Source organism: Erythrolamprus reginae, chromosome 1, assembly GCF_031021105.1.
Source record: "Erythrolamprus reginae isolate rEryReg1 chromosome 1, rEryReg1.hap1, whole genome shotgun sequence".
Classification (NCBI taxonomy): Eukaryota; Metazoa; Chordata; class Lepidosauria; order Squamata; family Dipsadidae; genus Erythrolamprus; species Erythrolamprus reginae.
The window spans coordinates 137590503-137614145 of NC_091950.1; the positions used below are offsets into that span (position 1 = coordinate 137590503).

The following is a 23643-nucleotide window of genomic DNA, read 5'->3' on the forward strand; positions in this document are numbered from 1 at the left end:
AAGTGAAAGTCCAAAGAATAAAAATATATTTCCCCTTTAGGGAATGGAGTTTGGATGAAAGATATATGGAAGATTTCTTTAAAGAACTGACAAAACTGAAAAACCTAAGTATCCTCAGGTAAGAAACTACTAGAATTTCATTCTAGATGTTGTTGTTAAAGAAACCTCTACATAATATTAGCAGTTTGCATATTAACCTAAATACTGTTACAGGAGTCTCTCATCAGTTTCTCATGGTCATCAATAGAAGAAGCTTTACTAGGGGTTCCTGAAGCCTAGGAGGGAATTGAGATACAACAGACATTGAGCGACAAGGAAGCAGAGTTAGGAAAATTTAAGGAAAGGTACCATATTTTCATGAAAATTACTTTATTAGAGGTAGGGTATAATGGCAGGGCCTCCTCTGAAGTGAGAAAAGAGAGGGACAGGACATGCTCTCCCATCTGTTTTTGTGGCTCCATAACAGCAGATCTTGTGTGTTTATGATAGTTAAAGGGGGTTAGTATTGAAGGTTAACAAAGAGGCTACTGCACCCTGCTGGATGGGTTGAATTGATAACTGAATCCATGGAATTGATTGGCAAATAGTAATCTTCTCTTAGCAAATGGAGTGAATTAGAGTGGCTGTGTGAATAGTTGGTCAATGTGGAATTGGTGATGGAAAAACTGTCTAAATTTGTTTGTTTGTTTGTTTGTTTGTTTTCAACTCTCTTCCAAATTAATCACTATAACTTAACTTTTTCGGGATCCATAGCAATGCCATGGGGAGAAATAATATGTCCCAGGAACTCAATGGTGGTCTGGTAAAACGGACATTCCTCCAGCTTGGCGTAAAGATGGTGTTCTCTTAGGTGTTGCAACACTTGTCAACTAGATTTTAATTCTTATCCCATGTAGCTACACACTTTTATTACATTTTGTAGCTAAATCGACATTTACTGCCACAAACAACTCAAATACCAACACTACTATTATAATGGCCAGAGTTGGAAGGGACCTTAAAGATCATCTAGTCCAACCCCCTGCTCCAGCAAACATCTCTCTACCATTTCATACAAATGACAATCTCTTCTTAAAACAGGCAAACTGCTCCACTATTTAATCACTGGCTACACTGTCATTAGAATTGGGGTGATCTATAGGCCTCCAGGGCAATCTGAGGAATATGACAACAAGATGGTGGATGAAATTACCCAAATGGCACTAAAGGGAGATATTGTGGTTATGGGTGATTTCAACATGCCTGATGTTGACTGGAATATCCCCAGTGCCCTTACATGCAATAGTAAGAATATAGTAGAGGCCTTTACAGGGAGAAGCTCTGGCACAGCTGGTTAAGACACCAACTAGAGGGGAGAATATTCTAGATTTAGTTTTTACAAATGGGAATTGGGTTTCAGAGGTCAAGGTGGGAGAAAATTAGGTTGCAGTGACCATCTATGTTTGTGGTTTGATGTAAAAACTCATTGTGAGAAATCCTATAATGCAACCAAAGTATTGGATTTCAGAAAAACAAATTTTAATGCAATGGGGGAATATTTAGATAATGAATTAAAGGGGAGGGATAAAATGGCAGGAGCGAGAACCCAGTGGACTGTATTAAAAAAGGCCATCTTAAAAGCCACTGGACTGTATGTAAGACAAATAACTAAAGGTAAAAGGAAGAAGAAACTGCTATGGTTTAGCAATGATGTAAGGGCTATAGTCAATGAAAAAAAGGCTGCCTATAGGAGGTATAAAGAGTCTGGAAGTATAGCTGATAGGGAGGTGTATAAAATGAGACAGAAGGAGGCGAAACAGATAATATATGCTGCTAAGGCCTCAAAAGAGGAAGAAATTGCCAAATCTGTAAAGAAGGGGGATAAAACCTTCTTCAGATATATTAGCGATAAGAAGAAGAAAAACTGTGGCATCACGAAGCTTAGTACCGGGAATAATACATGCATTAATGGGAATAAGGAGATCGCTGACCATTTCAATAGCTACTTCTGTTCAGTTTTCTCAAAAGACACCTTACAAAATAATACTATAGTAGGATATAGCATTGCTTCCAGCTGTACGGATTCAGCTCCAGTGGTCTTAGAAGCCGATGTTTTAGAAGAACTTGAACGATTAAAGATAAATAAGGCAATGGGTCCAGATGGCATCCACCCCAGAGTTCTTAAAGAACTCAGATCTGTCATTGCTACCCCCCTGACTGATTTGTTTAACCAATCCTTGTTAACAGGAGAAGTTCCTGAGGATTGGAGAATGGCCAGTGTTGTGCCTATCCACAAGAAGGGCAGTAGAGAAGAAGCTGGTAACTACAGGCCAGTTAGCTTGACATCAGTGGTAGTTAAAATGATGGAGACTCTACTCAAAAAGAGGATAAATCAGCACCTAAAAAACAATAACTTATTGGACCCAAATCAGCATGGATTTACTGAAGGCAAATCATGTCAGACTAATTTCATTGATTTCTTTGACTATGTCACAAAGGTGTTGGATGAAGGTGGTGCCGTGGATATTGCCTACCTGGACTTCAGCAAAGCCTTTGATACAGTTCCACATAAAGAGCTGATAGATAAATTAGTGAAGATTGGACTTAATCCCTAGATAGTTCAATGGATTTGCAGCTGGCTGAATCGTAGACATCAGAGAGTTATTGTTAATGGAGAGTATTCTGAGCAGAGTCAGGTTACAAGCGGTGTGCCACAAGGGTCTGTTCTGGGTCCTATTCTTTTTAATATGTTTGTGAGTGACATAGGGGAAGGTTTGGTAGGGAAGGTTTGCCTATTTGCCGATGACTCTAAAGTGTGCAATAGGGTTGATATTTCTGGAGGCGTCTGTAATATGGTAAATGATTTAGCTTTACTAGATAAATGGTCAAAGCAATGGAAACTGCAGTTTAATGTTTCCAAATGTAAAGTAATGCACTTGGGGAAAAGGAATCCTCAATCTGAGTATTGTATTGGCAGTTCTGTGTTAGCAAATACTTCAGAAGAAAAGGATTTAGGGGTAGTGATTTCTGACAGTCTCAAAATGGGTGAACAGTGCAGTCAGGCGGTAGGGAAAGCAAGCAGGATGCTTGGCTGCATAGCTAGAGGTATAACAAGCAGGAAGAGGGAGATTATGATCCCGCTATATAGAATGCTGGTGAGACCACATTTGGAATACTGTGTTCAGTTCTGGAGACCTCACCTACAAAAAGATATTGACAAAATTGAAAGGGTCCAAAGACGGGCTACAAGAATGGTGGAAGGTCTTAAGCATAAAACATATCAGGAAAGACTTAATGAACTCAATATGTATAGTCTGGAGGACAGAAGGAAAAGGGGGGACATGATCGAAACATTTAAATATATTAAAGGGTTAAATAAGGTCCAGGAGGGAAGTGTTTTTAATAGGAAAGTGAACACAAGAACAAGGGGACACAATCTGAAGTTAGTTGGGGGAAAGATCAAAAGCAACATGAGAAAATATTATTTTACTGAAAGAGTAGTAGATCCTTGGAACAAACTTCCAGCAGACGTGGTAGATAAATCCACAGTAACTGAATTTAAACATGCCTGGGATAAACATATATCCATCCTAAGATAAAATACAGAAAATAGTATAAGGGCAGACTAGATGGACCAGGAGGTCTTTTTCTGCCGTCAGACTTCTATGCTTCTATGTTTCTATCCTCCCTGAGTCTTCGGAGAGGGGCAGCATACAAGTCTCATAAATTATTATTATTATGTCAATACAACACAGCAAACAAGGTCACTATGCTGGATTTCATATTTCATCACCAGTCAGGTGCTTCCCAAGCACCTAGGACTGCGTGATATAGTGGCGAATTATGTTTGCTGATCCCAGTAAAGCGGCCTTTTGCAATTGACAGATGGAGATTTTGTCAATTCTGAAGGTTTTCAAATGTCTGCTGAGATCCTTTGGCACTGCGCCCAGCGTGCCAAGTACCACTTTCACTGGCTTATGCCAGAGTCATTGCAGCTCAATTTTTAAATCTTCGTATTTCACTAATTTCTCTAGTTGCTTCTCCTCAATTCTGCTGTCTCCTGGGATTGCGATGTCGATGATCCATGCTTTCTTTTCCCCCACAATCAGGTTGTCTGGTGTGTTATGCTTCAGAATTCGGTCAGTCTGAAGTCGGAAATCCCACAGTAGTTTTGCTTGCTCATTTTTGACCACTTTTTCAGGTTTATGATCCCACCAGTTCTTTGCCACTGGTAGATGGTAGTTCTGGCACAAGTTCCAGTGGATCATCTGTGCCACAGCATTGTGTCTATGCTTGTAGTCAGTCTGTGCGATCTTTTTGCAGCACCTGAGTATGTGATCGATTGTTTCATCTGTTTCTTTACAGAATCTACACATTGGATTGTCTGTTGATTTTTCAATTCTGGCTTTGACAGCATTTGTTCTAATAGCCTGTTCTTGTGCCGCCAGTATTAGTCCTTCTGTCTCCTTTTTGAGTGTTCCACTTGTAAGCCATGACCAGGTCTTTTCTTTATCCACTTTGCCTTCAATCTTCTCCAAGAACTGGCCATGCAATGTTTTGTCCCGCCAACTGTCCATACGACATTGAGTTACAGTTTTTCTGTACTGGTCCTTAGTTTGCTTCACCTTGAGAAGTTTCCTATTGTTGACCTCCATCAATGCTGACTCTTTGCTCTCCTTCCCATAGTCAGCTAATGCATGCTTCTCTTCTTCCACTGTCTGCTTCACTTGCAAAAATCCTCTGCCACCTATTTTCCTTGGTAAATACAGCCTGTCAATGTCACTGCAGGGGTGTAATCCATGCAATTATTATTATTATTATTATTAATAATAATAATAATATTATTATCCTAATACTTATCATCTTCTATCCTACTTCCCATATCTTGTCCTCTAATAGTTTTCACATAGAAGTACATCTTCATCAACAAACAAAATAAAACAACCTCAAACATATGCATAAATACTACCTAAACCATGCCGTAAGAAACAACTACACGTCCCCTCATTCTCTCAGATTACGAACTATAGAGAGCACAATATGTAAAAGGAAAGGAATGTTGCACAACAAAAGACTCACAAACAACTTTCTCTTTTCTTAAAACAGAGCCAAATCCAGAAATCTGGACATCATACACACTACTATACATGAAATAAACCTCTGTGATACACACATCTGTACACTAACATGAGAATTCACTGACACAGAATCCTTTCCTACCAACTGCCAACTAAAGCTATCAAGAAGCTTTATAACTCCCCTCTCATCCTTAAACCCCTAATAATACATAATAAATAAACTTATATCTGAGTTGGTAAGTTTATTACCAACTCAGCTACATAGCTGCAAACCTTCCGCCTGTGTATTAAACACATGCCATCTATCCCACTACAATTTGCAAATTATCTCCTCCTTCAAAATAAAGCATAATAAAAAAATTCCCTCATTTCCTGCTGCCTATAGCAATAGATCGATTCTCCTTCTTCATCTGCTGCATCCAAAATCTCGAAAAGAAAAATATTCCTTCAATAATCATTAGCTTATTTCCTTAAAAAAACAACCAGCCTGACAACCCACTTAACCCCAATACGGCATTCATAGTTTCACATTCCTTATCTTAAACAAGCAATACTATATTCCCTACACACAGTCCTAACTCCAATTCAACAAACAAAAGGATTTCTGGAATTAACATCCACCCACCTGAAACACATATCTTCCATTACTGGTCACATTTATCAAAAGCCACTGTTTCCCAAGGATTTACCTCCATACCCAGATTTTATTATAACTTCAGAAAGTTGTGAGTCCCTCCTTGTGAAGATGGACTTAGAGGTTCAGGTAGGCTTGTTACTCACGTACCTGCCTCCCAGCTGCGTGTCAACAGCCCTGCCTGTGCTGCTCGAGGAGGTGGCCAGGTTGGCGGTGGAGTTCCCCAGACTTATTGTCATGGGGGACTTCAATCTGCCGTCACTTGGCGGTTCCTCTGGACTGCCACAGGAGTTCATGGCCACCATGACAACCATGTACCTGACCCAAGTAGTTCAGGGTCTGACACAAGGGGGGACACACACCCGACATGGTATTCCTCTCGGAGCAACTGAGTAATGGTCTGAGACTAAGGGGCTTAGAAATATTGCCTTTGTCATGGTCAGACCATTTCCTACTATGGTTTGATTTTCTGGCTCCAATCCTCCCCCACAGGGAGGCAGAACTGATTAGGAGGTTCTGCCCCAGACGCCTAATGGACCAAGAGGGCTTTCAGAGGGTGCTTGGGGTTTTACCAGATTCACTCGTCCACAGTTCGGCAGAGTCTCTTGCTGAGGCCTGGAACAAGGTTGCAGCGGAGGCTCTTGACCAAATTGCACCACTGCGATCTCTCTGTGGCACTAGACCCTGTAGAGCTCCATGGTTCAACAAGGAGCTCCAGGAGTTGAAATGCCAGAAGAGATGTCTAGAGAAGCGATGGAGGAAGAGTAAGTCTGAATCCGATCGAACACTTGTAAGCTTTCCTGGGAAACTTCTTATTCTCCTGACCCATCAGTTCAAAAAGAAGCTAATTCCTGAACACGGGGGCAAGAGAAAACCAACCACTGGAAAAATTTCCACTAAGGGCGCCCTGCCAGATTTCCCTTGTTCTCCAGCCAGGAAAAAAGTTCTTGGTCCCCACATTGGGCACCAAAACTGTTAGATACCAAGAGAATAAAAGAGAATAGATACCAAGAGAATAAAAGCAAAAGTCTTTATCAACAACAAAATATAGAAAATATAGAAAACATAGAAAACATCAGACCGATATGATCATACAGGGACCTGAAGAGGCTACGGGACGATACCCTTGTTCTTCTGGAGGTAAATTACTCAACTACAGGCATCATCCTATATAGGTTTCTTGATGTCTTGCTTACACCCCTTCATTCTGTCCATTTTTGGAGTTGTTTTTCACACAAGTTATTACTTCACCCTAATATTTCACCATCCTTTCTTGGGGAATTTCCAAATTATCCATCACGTTTTTTCCTCACTCTTCTGAACATTTTCTGGCTCAACTCAGGAAGTCGATGTGCCCTTATAAGATCATTTCTTAGAGTTTTATATCAAAACATTTCCCGACACCAACTTGTTTCCCCCCCTTTACAGTGGCTTGCAATCTCTTTCCGGTAAGGCCTGCTTGTTTGAAACAAAAGTTCACAAGTCTAGAGAAGTGTTTTTATGTAGGCCCCATATTTTCTAACAGCCATGATGTCAAGAAGCCTGTGTAGTGGATTGAGAGGGTGGGATTTCAATCTGTCCTATGCACGGCCCTTGGAGCGAACTCCCTGACTCAAAAATTCCCTTATTGCATGGTAAAATCAAACTCTTTATTGATAAAAGTACACACAGCAAAAAGCAGATTTAAATGGCAAAGAAAAGGAAGTTATTTTTTATCTCCAGAGCTAAGCATCAACAAGGTCTGGAAAGTGCCAAACTCGGCCTAATTGACATTCCTTAGATAATAAGTCCACTTATTATTTAAGCATATGAATCAGCTCACCAAAATCCCGAGCAAAAATCCTCCAGCAGAGAATGTCTTTTATTGAGGCAGAAATCATGGTTTTGAAGCCTTTTTCAAGCACCCCCAATGCTACAGCCTCTTCTATTGAACAGCATTGAAATCCCACACCAAATTACCCCAAATCCCTTGCTTTTGTACTGCCTGGAAGTGACATCACACCCCAAAGAAGTAAGGCTAATACCTTTTACTATGCAATTCCTCTTGCCTTCTCAGCAATCTCCTAGATCGAGGATCTATCCAGGGGCTAATCACTCTAATGTCTTCCTCATCCTCTAACTGGGACTACTCCCCCATTGTTATATCAACCCCCTATAGGGTTCCTTGGATTCACTCAGGTCACTTTCTCCCTCACCCTCACTCTCTGCATCAGCTGGCAATCCCCTTAGCCCAGGGCAGTGTTTCCCAACCTTTTTTGAGCCGCGGCACATTATTCACATTTAGAAAATCCTGGGGAACATTGAGCGGGGGGGGGGGGCGCTAAAAAAAGTTTGGACAAAAAAAATCTCTCTCTTTCTCCCTTTCGCTCTATTTCTCTCTCTCTTCCTCTTTCTTTCTCTCCCTTCCTTCCTCTTTCTTTCCCCCTCTCTCTCCATCTCTTTGTTTCTCCCTTCCTTCCTCTCTTTTTTGCCCTCCTTCTCTCTCCCTCCTTCCCTCCCTCTATGTCTTTCCCTCACCCTCCTTCCCCCTCTTTCTCCCTCTCTTTCTCTCTCTCTCTTGCTATCTTTCTCTCCCCCTCTCTCCTTCTCTTGCAATCTCTTGCTATCTCTTTCTCTCCCCCCTCTCCCTCTCTCTTTCTCTCTCTCCCTCTCTTGCTATCTCTTTCTCTTTCTCTTCCCCCTCTCTCCCTCTCTTTCTCTCTCCCCCTCTCTTTCTCTCTCTTTCTCTCTCTTTCTCTCCCCCTCTCTCCCTCTCTCTCTCCCTCTCTTGCTATCTCTTTCTCTCCCCCCTCTCTTTCTCTCTCTCCCTCTCTTGCTATCTCTTTCTCTCCCCCCTCTCTCCCTCTCTTTCTATCCCCCTCTTTCCTTCTCTCTTTCTCCCTCTCCCTCTCTTGCTATCTCTTTCTCTCCCCCCTCTCTCTTTCTCTCTCTCCCTCTCTTGCTATCTCTTTCTCTCCCCCCTCTTTCCCTCTCTCTTTCTCCTCTCCCTCTCTTGCTATCTCTTTCTCTCCCCCTCTCTCCCTCTCTCTTTCTCTCTCTCCCTCTTGTTATCTCTTTCTCTCCCCCTCTCTCCCTCTCTCTTTCTCCCTCTCCCACTCTTTCTCTCTTTCTCTCCCCCCTCTCTCCCTCTCTCTTTCTCTCTCTCCCTCTCTTGCTATCTCTTTCTCTCCCCCCCCTCTCTCCCTCTCTCTTTCTCTCTCTCCCTCTCTTGTTATCTCTTTCTCTCCCCCTCTCTCCCTCTCTTTCTCTCTCTCCCTCTCTTGTTATCTCTTTCTCTCCCACTCTCTCCCTCTCTTTCTCTCTCTCCCTCTCTTGCTATATCTCTCTCTTTCTTTCTCTCCCTCTCTCTCTCCCTCTCTTGCTATCTCTTTCTCTCCCCTCTCTCTCCCTCTCTCTTTCTCTCAGCAGCAGCATTGGGCAGTGTGGGGCAGCTGCAAGGTCGTCAGCTGTGAGGCGGAGCTCCGGAACGGAGGCACTGACGGCGGCGGCTAGACATGTTGCTAGACGCCGTACATACTGGTGTTGCGCTGGACATGGACGTGGGGCTGGAGCTTCCGTCCCGGCCCAGACAGCAGGCAAGTGCCAGCCACGCAATTCTAGCATGTCCAGCCGCTGCCGTCGGTGCCTCTGTTCCGGAGCTCCGCCTCACAGCTGACCACTCTGCCACTACCTCATGGCTGCTACCCGCTGCCGCCGCCATCACCCTCCCACTGCATGCCGCCCTTCCGCTGCCGCTACCCTCCCACCAGTCTCCAAAGCTCACCTGCTGCCGCTGCCAGGGAAGCTCCAGCTGGGTGGGGCGCTGCAGTTGCCGGAAAACTTGGAAGGCGCAAAGAAGGAAGCTCAGCTTCTGTTCTCACAACTTTTTGCTCTTTGCAAAAAATTTCAAGACGAGAAGCTGAGCTGCTTTCTTCGCGGCACACCTGACCATGTCTCGCGGCACACCAGTGTGCCGTGGCACACCGGTTGGGAAACACTGGCCCAGGGTATCCAGAGGCGCCTCAGAATCTGACATGACCTGAGGTGGACAAGGAGTACTCACAACAATTACCTCACCCCATTTTTAAATTGCATCCTCTGATACCAATATTTCCCTCTTGCTTTTTTCTTGTCACTGTAAATCCCAGTGTAATCTCTATAAATTCTGATATAATCTTCAATCTGTCATTTATTTTCAATTTCATTTTCATTTCTCTTGTTAGTGTAAATCTCAGTGTAGTCATCAATCTGTTTTTCTCTTCCGTTCTCTTTTCATCTTCTTGTCTTTCATTTTCTTCATCTTCATTTCCCACCAGTGTTAATTCTAGCTGTTCCATCTTTTCTGTTTTCTCTTCACCTCTAAAGTCCAAAAGACAATTTTTAAAATCTTCATAAATGTATTTTAATATCCTGCCCAGTTCTTATTTATTTATTTATTTTCTTTATTGGATTTGTATGCCACCTCTCTCCGCAGACGTCATGAACACATACCTCCATATTGTCAAGTTCACAATTCACAAAGTTCATAATTTTTTTTATTGAATCATAAGTCCATATAGTCTCTTTATCAATCCACTCCAGTTCACAAAGTTAACATTTTTTTTAAATTTAGCTTTCAAGTACACATAGTCTCTCTATATTTCAATCCAGTCCAATTGAAAGTTATCTTATCTTCTATCACCAAACATTATACCATCAAATACAATAGTAGGTTATAACTGCTTTTAAATCCTTTCAAACTCCTAGATATCTTCTTCTAGTCAAGGTCAGTCTCCAGCTGTCAGCATCAACATGCTTCCACAAACTGTTGTAGTAATTTTTTTAGCCAGCATATGGCATTGTCAATTCTCAATATAACAAAACACTCTATATAAAAAAAAGTATTTATATTTTAAATCCACATAAGACTTATAAAATGTTTTCTTCAAATATTTATTTATTCCAAATTTATTATTAACTTTTCTAGCTAAGAACCGGGTTTTCAAGAATTTTTTTTTCCTGTTCTTAAGAACTATTTTCTACTTAAGAACCTGAGCCTGGAAAAATTTCCCAGAAAATTTGAGAGCGGCACAAAAGCCCAGCCAGTTTCCTGTCATTCCCCCTTTAATCCCAGCCATCTCAGGCTTTTCTGGGCTGCCAGAGGAACCTTTAGGTGGTGCTTAAGGAGGCTTTGGCAGTCCAGAGTGAACAAAGCATTTTCCTTTCTCTGGGCACTTGGAGAGGGAATAAACCTCTGCCAGCGCCCAGAGAAAAGAAACACTCCCTTCAAAAAAGGCAGCCCAGAGTGAATGGAGAGTTTTTCTTTCTCTGGGTGCTTGGAGAGAGAATAAACCACTTCACTGTGGTGACTCCCTCGCACTGCCTCTGATACACCCAGTGCGAGGTTGCCTCCCGGAGCGCCTGGGCACGGAAAGGCAAAAGAGGGTGCTTTGCCCTGACTGGATCAACTCGGCTTCAGCCAAACCGATGAGTCACCACAGTGAAGGAAAAGTGCTGGCTACAAAGCAAGCGAGCGAGAGAAGATGGGAGCCCTTCAGCATGAAAAGGAAGAGGAAGCAGGTAGCAGCAGCAGCCTCCTTTTGATCGAAGGAGCAGGGGGTTCCCCCCTCTTGCCTGCCTGGGTTTCTCTCTCTGGTGCAGTGTATGGGAGGCAGCCTCGCGCCGGGTGTATGAGAGACGCATGCTCTTCCTCGCCGCTTCAGAGTCCCTCTTTTTAAAAAAGCCTTAAAGTTTTAGATTTATTTTTATTTCTCTCACCTCACCTTCTTCCTTCAGCAGCAACTGTCCTCATCCTCTTCTTCTTCCTCCTCCTCCCATCCAAATTCTGAGCTTTTATTTTTGTCCAAATGAGTTTGCACACATTATTTACTTTTACATTGATTCCTATGGGAAAAATTGCTTCTACTTACAAACTTTCCTACTTAAGAACCTGGTAACGGAACGAATTAAGTTCTTAAGTAGATGTACCACTGTATTTGCTAGATAGCCACTTTTGTTTCCCTTTAAAATTTAATTTTCTTCTTTTATTTATTTATTCAGTTTTTATGCTTCTCCTTAGAATCATGGTGGCTTCCAACATGTTAGAAATAGCACTTTTTATCAAAGCCAGCACATTGCTTCCACAATCCGGGTCCTCATTTTACCCACCTTGGAAGGATGGAAGGTTGAGTCAACCTTGAGCCAGTGATGAAATTTGAACCACTGACCTACAGATCTACAGTCAGCTTCAGTGGCCTGAAGTAGAGCACTCTACCTGCTGTGCAACCCTGGCTCATCATTAAGCTGGGCCAAACACTCATCAGTTTCAGCACTTCTTCACTTCTCCCTAGCAAAGCTTAGGTTTTGTCATCCAGGCTTCCCATGGAGTGCAGGGAATTCCATATGATTGCAATGTTGGCCATAGTTTTCCTTTATGGGAATATACTTTAAAGTCTAAATTAACTTCTTATTTTAAAGGGAAGTTAGATTTGGAATTTCATTCTATTTGGAATACATTTTAGCTACCCATATGAAATGTGCCAAGTCCAAGATTTGTATTCTAGAACCCAATTTTTACTTTGTTATAATCTACATATTATTTATAGGGTACTTTTAATGTAGTGTCCATCTCTAACCATATGATACTTTAGATTTCTTGATTACATGCCCATAATTATTGCTTTTGCTTTAATTGCTTTTAATTATTATTGTCTGTACCATCTATTTTTATATCTGCTAATACTTATGAGAAGACATAATTTGAATTCTTCTGCATTTTCAGCTTCACTGGATGGTCCTTCACAGAGTCCTGCAGCAGGCATCTTGCTGAAGTCCTCAGGAAAAATCAGAGATTGAAAGATTTACAGTTGTTTCTCAAGAACACAGATGAGAGAGCAATGGAACTGCTGTGTGATGGACTCCAACATCAAGACTGTAAAGTAGAAACACTAGCGTGAGTGATCAGTATTATTATTTCAGTTTGTTGTGTGTTACTTTCTCTTGAATTCTGGAAAAGTATTCACAGAAAAATAAGTACAGTTTTGATATTTAAACATATTCTTTTCTCTTCTGTTTTCTAAAATACAATTCTATGTGTGATTATAATCAAAATGATATAAAGATAGTTTTCTGGGGGATGTGTGATACTTTCTTAGCTGTTAACTGCTGAGAATCTGGCAGATGGTCTAATTTTTGAGCGAGGAATCCCAGTTCCTAGGAATGAATTCAGAAGTTTATAAATGTTCATTCAGCAATGTGCAGATATGGCAGTAATTATACTGATTTTAAAAATGTACAGTTGTGTGTAGAATATAGGTCTACAATGTTTGGTCATTCACATATATTTTAATGTGTTTTACACTTTATAACAAGATTTTGTCTGAAATTTAGTGCAATCTTTGTTATTTGGGTGGTTATGTCATATTATAATCCCTTGAACTTTCTCTTCAATTTTTAACTAACTTCCTTTAATACTGTAAAGATCCCTGAAAATTTCTTCTCCTTGGGATTTTGGGAATCTGCTTTAACATAACCATTGACTTGCAAGGTAATTGCTAATCTACATTAAATATTTTAATTTACATTTACATTCAAGAGAGACTTGCCTTCCTATATGTAGCATTTTGATTATTGTTATCATTGAATAATTTGCACTTACTAATCTTCCAGCGAAGCACTGGCAACTTCTCTCTGAACAAAAAGAGGACTCAGAATCATCTCCAAGCACTCCAAAGAATAGCTCCCCATGAGGAGATTTAGAGCCCTGGGTGATAAGAGATTGTCCACCTTTGCAAAAGTCATTTTCAGTCCTGTTTGGGCAAATTTCCTTTCTTAATCATTTATATAAATTGCTTGTTAACTGCTTTCTGTATATTAGGATCCTTCAGAATAGTAACTTTGATTACACTGGGTGATTCTCCTTCAATCCTCACCAAAATAAATTTTGTTATTTAGAATATATGAAGATTTTGAAATTAAATACAAGAAATCTTCCTGTTGGAAATGCTTGGGGGTGGTGGGGGTGGTGGTAAAATGGGACTTTGAAGGTTGGACACCAGAGGGAACCAAAAAGAACTTAAAATTTAATTAAAGGAGAAGAGACAGAATGGAGGAAAATAGTCTAACTTTTTCCAGGATAAGTCAAGGGTATTTGGGAGCAATGTACTCAATTACTCTTAAAATTGTCTGCTATCAGAAATCTGGATTTAAACGTTTGTGTAAGAGGAAGAAGCTCTACTGGGTAAAGGGGTATCTAAAAATGACTTCTCACAACAATTTTTATTTTATTTTATTTTTATTTTTGATTTAAATAAGTTATAAAGTCTTGAAGGGTTTGCTGAAAGAAATAAAGAGTAAATCAAAAACAAAATCAAGTTATGTAAGATTATTTAAAAAGATTAAAGGTCAAAGGGAAGAAGTGTAAACTTGTTTTATTTGGTGAAGTTGAAAATATTTATGTTGTTGTTCCTTAACACTTAATGCATTTTTGCTGACCAGAGACATGAAAAATTGAGTATAAATAAGAGAATGGGAAGAAGAAATTTTGTTGTACATTCAGAGAAAGAGAAAAAATTACTGTGCAAAAAGTAAAGAAAAAGGAGCTCTAACATGGCCAGTTCTTGGAGAAGATTGAAGGCAAGGTGGATAAAGAAAAGACCTGGTCATAGCTTACAAGTGGAACACTCAAAAAGGAGACAGAAGGACTAATACTGGCGGCACAAGAACAGGCTATTAGAGCAAATGCTGTCAAAGCCAGAATTGAAAAATCAACAGACGATCCAAAGTGCAGACTCTGTAAAGAAACAGATGAAACAATCGATCACATACTCTGCTGCTGCAAAAAGATCGCACAGACTGACTACAAGCATAGACATGATGCTGTGGCACAGATGATCCACTGGAACTTGTGCCGGAACTACCATTTACCAGTGGCAAAGAACTGGTGGGATCATAAACCTGAAAAAGTGGTCAAAAATGAGCAAGCAAAACTACTGTGGGACTTCCGACTTCAGACTGACCGAATTCTGAAGCATAACACACCAGGCAACCTGATTGTGGAGAAAAAGAAAGTATGGATCATCGACATCGCAATCCCAGGGGACAGCAGAATTGAGAAGAAGCAGCTAGAGAAATTAGTGAAATACGAAGATCTAAAAATTGAGCTGCAACGACTCTGGCATCGGAATTGACAAAATCTCCATGTTTCAATTACAACAGGCCGCTTTACTGGTATCAGCAAACATAATTCGCTGCTACATCACGCAGTCCTAGGTGCTTGGGAAGCACCCGACTAGTGATGAAATACGAAGTCCAGCATAGTGATCTTGTTTGCTGAGTTGTATTGAAATAATAATAATAATAATAACAACAACAACAACAACAACAATAAAAATAATTATAATTATAATAATAATAAGAAATTTATTTATTTATTTATTTTATTTATTTATTAGATTTGTATGCCGCCCCTCTCCGAAGACTCGGGGCGGCTAACAACAATAAAAAAGACAATGTAAACAAATCTAATATTAAAAATAATCTAAAAAACCCCAATTTAAAGAACCAATCATACATACAAGCATACTATGTATAAATTCTATAAGCCTAGGGGGGAAGGGAAAATTTCAATTCCCCCATGCCTGACGACACAGGTGGGTTTTAAGGAGCTTGCAAAAGGCAAGGAGGGTGGGGGCAACTCTGATATCTGGGGGGAGTTGGTTCCAGAGAGTCGGGGCCACCACAGAGAAGGCTCTTCCCCTGGGTCCCGCCAGACGATATTGTTTAGTCGACGGGACCCGGAGAAGGCCAACTCTGTGGGACCTAACTGGTCACTGGGATTCGTGTGGCAGAAGGTGGTCCCAGAGATATTCTGGTCCGATGCCATGAAGGGCTTTATAGGTCATAACCAACACTTTGAATTGTGACCGGAAACCAATCGGCAACCAATGCAGACTGCGGAGTGTTGGAGTAACATAGGCATGTTTAGGAAAGCTCACGATAGCTCTCGCAGCTGCATTCTGCATGATCTGAAGTTTCCGAACACTTTTCAAAGGTAGCCCCATGTAGAGAGCGTTAAAGTAGTCGAGCCTCGAGGCTAATGAGGGCATGAGTGACTGTGAGCAGTGAGTCCCGGTCCAGGTAGGGTCTCAACTGGTGCACCAGGCGAACTTGGGCAATCTTCCCCCTCACCACAGCCAAAAGATGGTTCTCTAATGTAAGCTGTGGATCAAGGAGGATGCCCCAGTTGTGGACCCCCTATGAGGGGGTCAATAATTCCCCCCCCAGAGTTATGGATGGACAGATAGAATTGTCCTTGGGAGGCAGAACCTACAGCCACTCCGTCTTATCTGGGTTGAGTTTGAGTCTCTTGACACCCATCCAGACCCCAACAACCTCCACACACCAGCACATCACTTCCACTGCTTCACTGACTGGACAAGGGGTGGAGATGTACAGCTGGGTATCATCTGCATATTGATGATACCTCACCCCATGCCCTTGGATGATCTCACCCAGCGGTTTCATGTAGATATCAAATAGTAGGCGGGAGAAGACTGACCCCTGAGGTACCCCACAAGGGAGCAACCTAGAGGTCGACCTCTGACCCCCACTAACACTGACTGCGACCGACCAGAGAGGTAGGAGGAGAACCACTGAAGAAACAGTGCCCCCCCACTCCCAACCCCTCCAGCCGGCACAGAAGGATACCATGGTCGATGGTATCGAAAGCTGCTGAGAGGTCAAGAAGCACCAGGACAGAGGATAAACCCCTGTCCTGGCCCACCAGAGATCATCCATCATAGCGACCAAAGCAGTTTCCATGCTGTAGCCGGGCCTGAATCCTGACTATTGGGGACCTAGATAATTGGCTTCTTCTAAGGACCGCTGGAGCTGAAGCGCCACAAAGGGAAGGTTGGAGACTGGGCGATAGTTATTAAGAATGGCTGGGTCCAGGTAAGGCTTCTTGAGGAGGGGGCATAGAAGTGCCTCCTTGTAGGGATCTGGAAAGGACCCCCTCCCCAGAGAAGCATTGACAATCTCCTGGACCCAGCTCCGTGTCACCTCCCTGCTGGCCGAAACCAGCCAGGAGGCACACGGATCCAGTAAACAGGTGGCGGAACTCACAGCTCCAATGGCCTTGTCCACTTCACCAGGTGTCACCAGATCAAACTCTTCCCAGACAGATGGCCAAGTATGGGCCCCAGTCACCTCGACTGACTCGTTGTCAGTCGACTCTGTTTTCCAATCGGAGTCGAGGTCCGCCCGGATACGAGCCATTTTATCAGTGAAAATCATGTTAAAATCCTCAGTGCTACTCTGCAAGGGCTCCCCAACTCCCCTCTGGTTAAGAAGGGAGCGGGTCACCCTTAACAGAGTGTCCGGGCGGGATTCCGCTGATGAAATCAAGGCAGCATGATACGCACATCTTGCCGCCTTGAGCGCCACTTTGTAAGTCTTAATGTGAGCTATTACAAGTGTTCGATCGGATTCGTACTTACTCTTCCTCCATCGCTTCTCTAGATGTCTCTTCTGGCGTTTCAACTCCCGGAGCTCATCGTTGAACCATGGAGCTCTACAGGGTCTAGCACCACGGAGAGGTCGCAATGGCACAATTCGGTCTAGAGCCTCCATTGGAGCCTTGTTCCAGGCCTCAGCAGAAACTCTGCCGAGCTGTGGACAAGTGTATCTGGAATAACCTCAAGTGCCTTCTGAAAATCTTCTGGATCCATCAGGCGTCTGGGGCGGAATAACCTAATCGGTTCCACCTCCCTGATCTGACCATGACAAAGGCAACACTTCTAAGCCCCTTAGTCTCAGACCATTACTCAATTGCTCAGAGAGGAAATACCATGTCGGGTGCGTGCCCTCCCTCATGAGTCGGACCCTGTACTACTTGGGTCAGGTCCATGGCTCTCATGCTGGCCATGAACTCCTGTGCCAGTTCAGAGGTTTTGACGAGTGATGGCAGGTTGAAGTCCCCCAAGACAATAAGTCTGGGGAACTCCACCGCCAACCCGGATACCTCCTCAGGTAGCACAGGCAGGGCCTGTGACATGCAGCTGGGAGGCAGGTATGTGAGAAACAGGCAAACCCTAAGTCCAACTTCACAAGGAGGGACTCGCAACCCGCAATCTCTGGAGCAATTTTGTAATATACATATACATATACATATACATATACATATACTGGGAGAATGGTCAGTGTTGTGCCTATCCACAAGAAGGGCAGTAGAGAAGAAGCTGGTAACTACAGGCCAGTTAGCTTGACATCAGTTGTAGTTAAGATGATGGAGACTCTACTCAAAAAGAGGATAAATCAGCTCCTAAAAAACAATAACTTATTGGACCCAAATCAGCATGGCTTTACTGAAGGCAAATCATGTCAGACTAATCTCATTGATTTCTTTGACTATGTCACAAAGGTGTTGGATGAAGGTGGTGCCGTGGATATTGCCTACCTGGACTTCAGCAAAGCCTTTGATACGGTTCCACATAAAGAGCTGATAGATAAATTAGTGAAGATTGGACTTAATCCCTGGATAGTTCAATGGATTTGCAGCTGGCTGAAGCGTAGACATCAGAGAGTTATTGTTAATGGAGAGTATTCTGAGCAGAGTCAGGTTACAAGCGGTGTGCCACAAGGGTCTGTTCTGGGTCCTATTCTTTTTAATATGTTTGTGAGTGACATAGGGGAAGGTTTGGTAGGGAAGGTTTGCCTATTTGCCGATGACTCTAAAGTGTGCAATAGGGTTGATATTCCTGGAGGCGTCTGTAATATGGTAAATGATTTAGCTTTACTAGATAAATGGTCAAAGCAATGGAAACTGCAGTTTAATGTTTCCAAATGTAAAATAATGCACTTGGGGAAAAGGAATCCTCAATCTGAGTATTGTATTGGCAGTTCTGTGTTAGCAAATACTTCAAAAGAAAAGGATTTAGGGGTAGTGATTTCTGACAGTCTCAAAATGGGTGAACAGTGCAGTCCGGCGGTAGGGAAAGCAAGTAGGATGCTTGGCTGCATAGCTAGAGGTATAACAAGGAGGAAGAGGGAGATTATGATTCCGCTATATAGAATGCTGGTGAGACCACATTTGGAATACTGTGTTCAGTTCTGGAGACCTCACCTGCAAAAAGATATTGACAAAATTGAATGGGTCCAAAGACAAGCTACAAGAATGGTGGAAGGTCTTAAGTATAAAACGTATCAGGAAAGACTTAATAAACTCAATCTGTATAGTCTGGAGGACAGAAGGAAAAGGGGGGACATGATCGAAACATTTAAATATATTAAAGGGTTAAATAAGGTCCAGGAGGGAAGTGTTTTTAATAGGAAAGTGAACACAAGAACAAGGGGACACAATCTGAAGTTAGTTGGGGGAAAGATCAAAAGCAACATGAGAAAATATTATTTTACTGAAAGAGTAGTAGATCCTTGGAACAAACTTCCAGCAGACGTGGTAGATAAATCCACAGTAACTGAATTTAAACATGCCTGGGATAAACATATATCCATCCTAAGATAAAATACAGAAAATAGTATAAGGGCAGACTAGATGGACCATGGGGTCTTTTTCTGCCGTCAGACTTCTATGTTTCTATACATATACATATACATATACATATACATATACATATACATATACATATACATATACATATACATATACATATACATATACATATACATATACATATTCATATACATGAGGAGGCAACAGCGATTGCAATCTCTGGAACATTTAAAATTTATTTAAAACTACTAAAATTACTTAGCTATCGTTAGTCCTCTACTAATTTTATCAGAGTATTAAAATCCCCATTGAAGACATAGTTGATCTTATATAATGCTGCTCAATTTGCTCATTGCCCGCGTTGCAGGCCCACACCCTTCCTTCCCTCCCGTAATTAGCTTTGTTGTTGCTAGCTTAGTCATGCTAAGAGGTAAAGTTACTGTTGCTTTTTTCCCTTTTGCATAGAATAGGGGTATGAGGCATTACTTTGGGGCACCTATCACTACTTTCTCCCCCTTGTTGTTATTTCTCCCTTCCTTAGGTACACATATTGTCTTCTCTAACATCTTTTTTGCCCATGTCAGCACCAGCCTAGGTCTAGGAATATTCAGGTCTTTTCCCATGTAAGGTTGATAGACTCCTGGTGACGTTTCAATGAGGTCCTACTCATCATCTTCAGGCTGTGCTTTGTGCTCAAGTGAACAAAGCATGGTGTGAGCTGCCATCCCTCTATAAATACTGCTGGGTGGGTGTGGAGTGCTGGCTCAGCTGCTGCAAGCAACTGGTAAACATCTTGGTTAGTTGGTGGGGTAACACCTTGAGTAATTGATGTAGTTGATGTATGCAGATTAGTTAATGTTTGCAAATTAGGAGTGACATCCTGAGTAGTTGTAGCAGTTGATGCCTGCAGACTAGTTAGCTGTTTTGTAATGTAGGTCTGTGGTGTAATATCCCAGATTTTGGTTTGGCTCCAAGTTTGTGTCTGGCTATGTGTTTATAGCATGTGTCTCTTTGCTTTGTGTGGATGTCGGAGGGGGGTGCAATGGTTGGAGATGCCACTGTAGTTTGGCTTCTGGGTGGTGGTTGTATTTTGTCTGTGGGGTGGGTATGGGTTTGGGTCTGATGAGGGTGATTGGTCGTAGCTTTCTATACTGTTCTGAGTCTGGTGTCAGTTTTCGTGACTGGGATTCGTTTGTTGATTAGAGCTAGTTTCCAGATGTCTGGTAGGTGAGAGGCAGGGGTAGGCCCTGCCCGTTCTGGCAGTGGAAATGGAGTGTGCAGCCCAGCCCCATTTCTGCCAGGCGTGCATGCACCGTGCATGCACAACCAGTGCGATTCCGGTAAAAATTACCAGATTTTGCATGGTATTTCATAGACTCCTTGGTTTTCTAGCTGGATTTTGTCTTTGGGGTTTCTTAAGTTGTTGGTTACTTTTTGGTCAGTGCCAAAGGCTGTCTTGATATTGTGTTTGTGGAGAATTTTGCTAATTTTATCTGTGGTGCCTTTGATATAAGGGAGGAGGGTGATCCCATTGTCCTGTCCTGTGTCTCGGTTCTTGGGAGGTGTCTCTGTTTGGATTGGGTTGGTGATTGTTTTTCTTTGGAATCCATTGGAAATTAATATGTTTGTAAGGCTGTTTAGTCTCCAGAACCAAACGCCTAACCAACAAAATCTTTTGGAAACTGAATTAAACAGTTTTAGTACAATGAAATACAAATATTTGGTTGGTAAATAGTTCATTCTTCCCCCCTGCATGGTATTCTAGTTTGGTCATCCAGTTGAACCAATTGTCATGTAATTAAATTTCATCATTAATATTTCTTCAGATATTTAGTAGCAACAATATTTCTAACTTATTAAACACAGGCAAAGTGCCTTCATCCTCCCTTTATACATTTTTAAAATATTCCTATATAACCTGTTAATATGAAAAACTAAAAGAAAAAACAAACAAACAAACAAACAAATCCAATTTCAAATTTCCCCCATCTTCCTCTTAGTAATGTATATTTGGTACTCCCCAAGTTTTTTAAAGCCCAATTTAACAGTTAACACTCAAAATCTACACTTCTTATACAGTACTTCTAATTTTCTATTATTTAATATATATTTAATCACATTCAATCACCTGATAGATTCATATATATGTTTAACCATCCATAGTACATATCAAATTCATCTTACATTCCATTAACATTTTATTTTATTTTATTTTATTTATTGATTGATTGGTTTTGTCCATTACACAATGAGGATTTTAGTGCGTATACACATAGTAAAATGCGGAGAGGGGCAGCATACAAATCTAAATAATAAATAAATAAAATACACAATGAAGGTTATAAGACATTTTCATCAAAACTAGCAATTTTTCAAACTCTCCCTTGATAATAACATATGAATTTACTTGTTGTGGTTGGCTCTGGCCCAGCTCCTGCCCCAAGGAATGTGGAGGTGGGTGTAGGGGAAACATCAACATGTCATAGGCCTGTTTTATTGCTGACAGAGGCAGGTAGTGAAGTTTCCTTGGAAGAAGAAGAAGGTGGGGGTGACTTGGAAGAGGGGAGTTTGGCAGACAGCTCAGGAGGAGATCACTCATCCTTATCATCCCTGGATTTGGAACAAGAATTGATGACACATCCACACATGCGTAGAGTGATGCATAGGAGACAACAACTGAAGGATTACTACAGGAGATAAATGAGGCCACCTGTGGTTGGGTGGGGCTGCTGTAATTAGTGCTACAGATAAAAGAGCAGCCTGCTGTTTTAGCCTCATGACAGTTTATCTGATTCATAGTTTCATTATGATCGTGTTTTTTGCTATTCAAGATTGTGTGTGGACTTTCTGGACTTTAGATTTGGACTCAATTTCCCAGTTATTGGGTGAGAATTTGGACTGCATTTAACCTGTGCCTTGTGTGTACCAGAAAATCCCTTTGACATTTAAAAAGGGAGCTGTTTCTGTTTTTCTGTTGATAAAGACTTTTGCGTTTTCCTTCTATCGTGTGGTGTGTGTCTTTCTGGACTAATTACCCTGTAATTACGGGCGGTTGAGACACGCCGGCAGAATATTACTAATAAATTTAACCTTAATGTTAAGCACAACGTTAAAACTATTTCTAAAAAAATTATCAAGAAATAACCAAGATTAGTCACCCCTTTTAGAGCTAATCTTGTTTTTAGTTTTATATCTACTGTTAATAAATTTCTTTCTTTCTTTTGAAACCATCTTTTTACTCCCGCTTTCTTCTTTTTCTTTCTCCTTTTTGAATATCCAGTCTCAACCTTCTGTTTCTCTTAATACTTTTAACTACAAAAACTACAAAGTCTGTGAAATCCCATGTCTCTGTTAACATCTTTCCTCCACTATGCCATCAATAAAACTGAAGAATGAAAGTACTTTCTAGAAGTCAGTCCAATTTCAGTCTTAACATTGTTTCTATCAGTGTCCATTCCTGCAGTTTTGATCATCTGTTGATCAAATTCTGTAATATTTGTTTCACCAAATTTGCCACTATCACTAAAGATCTTCTTTGAGTCCACAACATCCTGTAACTTTGCATTTTCAGTTACAGTTTCAGTATGGTCCCTTAAAGAAAGTTTGCATTCTTTAATAATGTTATAGATGTCATTGAACAGATCTCTTATTTCCTGCATTTTCACCCTCTTCACAGTATGTATTTTGTTGTGAGCCACTCCGAGTCTTTGGAGAGGGGCGGCATACAAGTCTAATAAATTATTATTATTATTATTATTATTATTATTATTGTTGTTGTTGTTGTTGTTGTTGTTGTTGTTATTATTATTATTATTATTATAAAGCAACATTTCCAGCTATTTGACAAAAAAGGGTTTCCCAGATAGCCCAACACATCGCTTCTCTCAATTCTTTTCCAAATGCATATTATTTTTTCCAAATAGTTCATTCAAAGGGAAGACTTAATAGTCTCAATGCTTTACCTTCGTTTCTTTCTTCTTTATCAGCTGTTAAAAAGAGAACATCTGATCTGCACGGACCTAGGACACCGGGATCAGTGTTCCCTCTAATTTTTGGGGTGGGTGGGCGGAAAAGTATAGTGTCTGAGCGGCAAACAAACAAAGAAATAAATAAATAAAAAACCCGCCCTGTTTTGCCTCAGAGAATTTCAAAATAAAATACTGTACTGTGTGTCTATAACAGTGAGCTCATAATAGGGCAACTCTATCAATATCAAAATGCCATTTAAATAGTTGAGCTAGTTTCAAACTAGATTTTGATTTTCTTTCTCTCTTCCTTACTCCCATTCTTTTTCTTTCTCTCTTCCTTCCTCTCTTTTTTCTATCTGTTTCTCTCTCTTCCTCTCTCTCTCCTTCCCTCTCACTCTTTCCCTCTCGGCTTCTGGGCAGGTTTGGAAAACTCTGAGTTGATGATGATTTTTAAGTGAGCTCACTGCTCAGCTTAGAGGGAACTATGACCGGGATGCCAAATGGTGGGGGGTACCT

At 41.3% G+C, this 23643-nt stretch overlaps 1 protein-coding gene across 1 annotated transcript in view; it reads left to right on the top strand.

The window, feature by feature from the left end:
* Window positions 1–23643, top strand: part of LOC139163582 (NACHT, LRR and PYD domains-containing protein 12-like) — a 113488-nt gene that overhangs the window by 19473 nt on the left and 70372 nt on the right. Inside the window, exons 4-5 of the mRNA XM_070744478.1 lie at window positions 41–118; window positions 12431–12601. Of these exons, the coding sequence (XP_070600579.1) occupies window positions 41–118; window positions 12431–12601 (249 nt within the window). The remainder of the gene's footprint in view (window positions 1–40; window positions 119–12430; window positions 12602–23643) is intronic.